Source organism: Dermacentor andersoni, chromosome 6 (genome assembly GCF_023375885.2).
Source record: "Dermacentor andersoni chromosome 6, qqDerAnde1_hic_scaffold, whole genome shotgun sequence".
NCBI classification, from domain to species: Eukaryota; Metazoa; Arthropoda; class Arachnida; order Ixodida; family Ixodidae; genus Dermacentor; species Dermacentor andersoni.
In genome coordinates, this window is record NC_092819.1 from 44,385,705 (window position 1) to 44,390,003 (window position 4,299).

At 49.7% G+C, this 4,299-nt stretch overlaps 1 protein-coding gene across 1 annotated transcript; it reads right to left on the reverse strand.

The window, feature by feature from the left end:
* Positions 1-362: 362 nt before the first annotated feature.
* Positions 363-3,498, reverse strand: LOC126522112 (beta-1,4-mannosyl-glycoprotein 4-beta-N-acetylglucosaminyltransferase-like). The gene is made up of 2 exons (XM_050170896.1): positions 2,878-3,498; positions 363-569 (listed from the first exon to the last, which is right to left on the reverse strand). The coding sequence occupies exons 1-2, from the start codon at positions 3,496-3,498 to the stop codon at positions 363-365; spliced, it is 828 nt and encodes a 275-aa protein (XP_050026853.1).
* Between the last annotated feature and the right edge of the window lie 801 nt (positions 3,499-4,299).

Sequence of the window (4,299 nt, forward strand, 5' to 3'; positions counted from 1 at the left end):
ACAAAAACCGTCGTTAGCAATACAGAAGCCACGCCACCGGCAATAACTGTAATTTGACAGTGTTACGCCGGCACAGCATGAACAGCGTGAACCCCAGTGGTCTGAACGATTAAGTCGGTTAAGGTGAAGCATCTGCTCGAACAAGGAACGTGGCGATATTGAGATATTGCGACATCATATTTCAAGTGCGTCGAAAATTTTAGCCAAACAAAAGAACAGCGATTACAGAAGCAAAGAGATAACATAACGAACAAAGCATATACATGATGACTAAATATGCACCACGTATGTTCGCAAGTTGCCTCTAAGACTGCTTTCACTCGCTCCAAATTACGTCCTTGACGGTCGTCGCGCGAAATGTTTTACGGTTCCAGCAGGTACAGAAGTCGCTTCTTGTTTTTGATCACGTGGGCCGGAGCTGCGTCATAGCCGTCCGCGCTGACGGTCCACTGCCGCTCATCGAAGAACCGTCCGCTCTTTCTCAGGGACTCGATGTACGCCAAGTCCGTGTTCTCGGCCAAGTCACCCCACCGCACACCATCGTCCCGCTGCGCCGAAGTGAGCTTGTACTGCAATGTCACCCAACAAGATCAATATGAACAAAAAAAATATTCACTCATAGTTGTCGTCCGGAGTCTAATTCACATGTTCCGCCGGGCAAATGTGTCTCAGGGAAAGTCACCTCCGAAAACGTCAACTGGTTTAAAAATACCCACTCGAATTTTGTCATCTCACCTCGCCAGCGTAGTAAAGTCAATTACTAATAATACAGCAAGATGGACAGGCGGTCTGGTTGGTTGAGATTCACCTTGGGCACTTTTTTGTAGAGCGTAACAAAAAAAAGAAAACGATAAACGGAGAAATGACAGGGTGATAGGGCGGCAGTCAGAAGCTAAAAGTCACTGTTAGCATAAAAAAGCGGAATGGGCTATCATCAAAATCAGCGTGATCAAGTGAACGGTGGAACAAAGGCATCAGCCTGAGGTATTCATTAACCCTGCCCTGCATCAAGCAAATCAAACTCATGCCTTCCGGTTTTTTCATTCAGGCGTTCAAAGCCGGAGCACATCTCATTACTAACAAAAGCCAGGAGTAACTGCAGACATGTCTGCTATAAAATTATCATCACCAAACATTCGCGTCAAGAAGTCCGCAGTCAATGAAATGCCTCCCTAGATTACAGCTCCCCATCTTGTTCTCTGCCCTTATTAATAGACTCAGGAGCCCATCCTTCGACGTCTGTCCGGTCATATTACCATGTCACCGGTTGCTCGTTGCATGCATTACGTGACTTGCTCGAAGCCACTTTATTATACTAATGTTAACTAGTCTAGTGTCTACGTGATATAAGTGTGCCTGCAAGAAACCGGAAGAGATGCACCTGTCTGTCGCTGCTAAATTTTCTAGCAGTTTGCAGTCCTTGCAAACTAACTTCTGCCTCTGATTCGTAGGGTATGTCACTAGTATACGTTGTGAAATTACTCACTCTTTTCAAGGTACTTTCCTCTCACAGCGGCGGCAATAAAAATCTGTCTCTTGCAGCATCACCAAATTATTTCTTTTCAGTCTGCATAGTGCAGTTCTGAATGCGGTGACGCCAACGCCAACTCCCGGAACCTAAAAGGACACTAAAGGAAAATGAAAGTCGACCTCGACTGAAAGTTGATATTTGTGTAATCATTCGCAGCGAGAACAAAACTTGTGTAAGCGAGAGCAGGACGCAGATAAAAAATCGGAGTGGCGCCTTCTGTTTTGGTACCTCTCCTGTGACGTCAGCACTGGCTGATTTACAATCAGCGCCTTGGAGGGAGGGCACGTGAAGATTACGTCAATTCGACCGTTCCGGCGTGGCCGGTTCACATTAAGGAGCAGCAGATGGGCCTTCGGCGGCAATTTCCTACTGCAGCAAAGCGATATGTTGGCAAACAGCCGACGATGATAGACTTTTAGACGAATAATCTGCCGTTCTAGCTCCACTTCAAACATTTTATTTAGTGACCCCTTATATGCACGACGTCCAATCTACGAGATGCGCCCGTCAGAAGCAAGCCACCGCAGTTGCGCAAATGCCATCCCAATGAAAAAAAAGGTAATAAAAGAACTGGCCGTGCTGCACCGACGTTCATGTCACGGTGCTATTGCGAAAAAAATAACACGGTACAAAATATTGAAATGCGACGCAAAGCGAGAGCGACGCAGCCTACCCCCTTTGCGGTCCTCGAGGGAGGTTGTGGAAGCTGCGCGAAACAGCAGTGCGAGCTTTAGAGGACACAATTTCCGTCTGCTAAAGACATCGTTGGAGTCTGGTTTTGCGTGCGTGCGTGCGTGTCTGCGTGTCCAATCTAACTTTAGAGACTGAGCGTACGTACGCCCGTGAAGGCGGAAAAAACGAAAGATAGGTGACTACGCCACTTTCGAGTTCGCGCAGAATCTAACCGTGATGGTATGGATTTGGAAAAGCATCTGCTCGTGACTAATAAACATTTTGTCGAATAAAAAGGTTACGTTGTGTCCTAAAGTAACCAGTGACTCAGTTTAACAAGTATTGAGAACTTTCTCCGAACAAGACCAGGCGTAAATACATTGAAACATCTGACGCAATGCTAACCGGTGCAGCACATCGTGCAACATACGGAGGGCGACATTTAGCCTCAGTTTTCACAGCTAGTAATCATCCTTCTTCCTTCGAATTAACGAAATGAGATCTTGAAAGAACACAACTTGTCTAAAAGGATTTAGTGCCCCTGTTAACTCTGTCTAAGCCACAATGAAATGGCTGCGGAATATTTGATTAGCGCAAACGCTGTTCAAAGAGAAAAAAGAAACAATGACGTGACCTCATCCTGCGGTGCGTGCCAGAGTAGACGGCTGCGTCACCTGTATGCCTTGGGCGTTGAAACACCACGAACAGTGCCAGCCGGCGAAGCGTGGCCGTGCTCCTTCGATGACCCACTGGTGGGCCACCGTACCCGTGCCAGCAGGCATCGTCTTGGGGACGGGACTCCTGCCCTGACGCAGTGTCACGAGATCGTTCGCGCCGGCGGCGCGCAGGAAGCCGACAGTGCACGCGGCGTACACGTGCAGCGCGCTCCTGCGCTCCCAGAAGAAGCCGTAGAGGAACCAGCGCAAGGTCAGGCCGATCGGCTCTCCGTAGCCATCGTGGTGCTTCAGGAAGAGCACGACGTCGCGGTTCGGTATCTCGTCGACGTCGGTCAACAAGAAGAGGTCGTCGTCCGAGACATTTCCTAGCCACCGCTTGCCCTCGAGCCAGGTAGCGTTGCGGCTGTGGTTCTCCGGCCAAAACGGATCGCAGCCGTTGCACCTGAGCTCGCCCACTGTCAGCGGCACGATCTTGTGCGCGTGCTCACCCAGAAAGCCGGCATTCAGGTTCGACTGCAGGTGAAGCGGCTTAGCATCGCCGAAGAAGGTGTTGTTGGACTCGACGACCACGTAGCGGTCTACCACGTCGCTCAGCTCGTTCACGTGTATCTCGAGCATGTCGAGTTCGTGGTTCAAAGGGATACCGTTGAAGACTGCGCGCGGTCGCGATCGACGCGTTATGAGACCCTCGGAATACCACTGGCGGAACACCGGCGTCGACCAAACTGCGCTGGGAACGGCGCAGTCGCCTCCGTGCCAGCCGTCCTTGCAGACGCACATCCTCTTCCCAAGTCCCGGAACTGTACCCGGTGCGAAGCATTCGACGGATTTCAAGCAGTCCCTCTCACCGGTCGCGTTGTACGCTAGTTTCAGCACACCCGACGCTGCGTTCGCTCTGTCGGATGAACCACTGCCGTTGACTACTATAAGCGGCGGTCGGTGCAGATGCTGGACCGTCGAGGGAGTCGATATCGACTGGTCGCTACGTCTCACCGCTGGTTTATGAATTGTCATGAGGCCGCAGGAATATATTGCGCCAGGAATTAGGGAAAGCATAGCACACATTACATATAACTTGAATAATTTGCGGCTTGTGACCAATGGAAACGAGAATGAACGCGCCGATGAGCTGCTCGGCTCTTCCGCAGTTTCCCACGAAGTACCGATCATCCTACACAAAAAGCGTTGTCCTACGAACCACGAAATTGTTCTTCCAAAGCGGAAAATATCGCGGTGCGATACAGCCATGGCCAGTTACAATTTGTGTTTGAGGAGCTCAGGCAGGGGAACGTTTACGAAACGTCTGTAAAATGAAAACAAAATTAGAGAAAATTATTACGACAATATAAATATTGAGCAGCTATTCCACTCTGTGAAGCTGTATCACCAGCGAAGTTATAGCGCATCACACATGGTTAG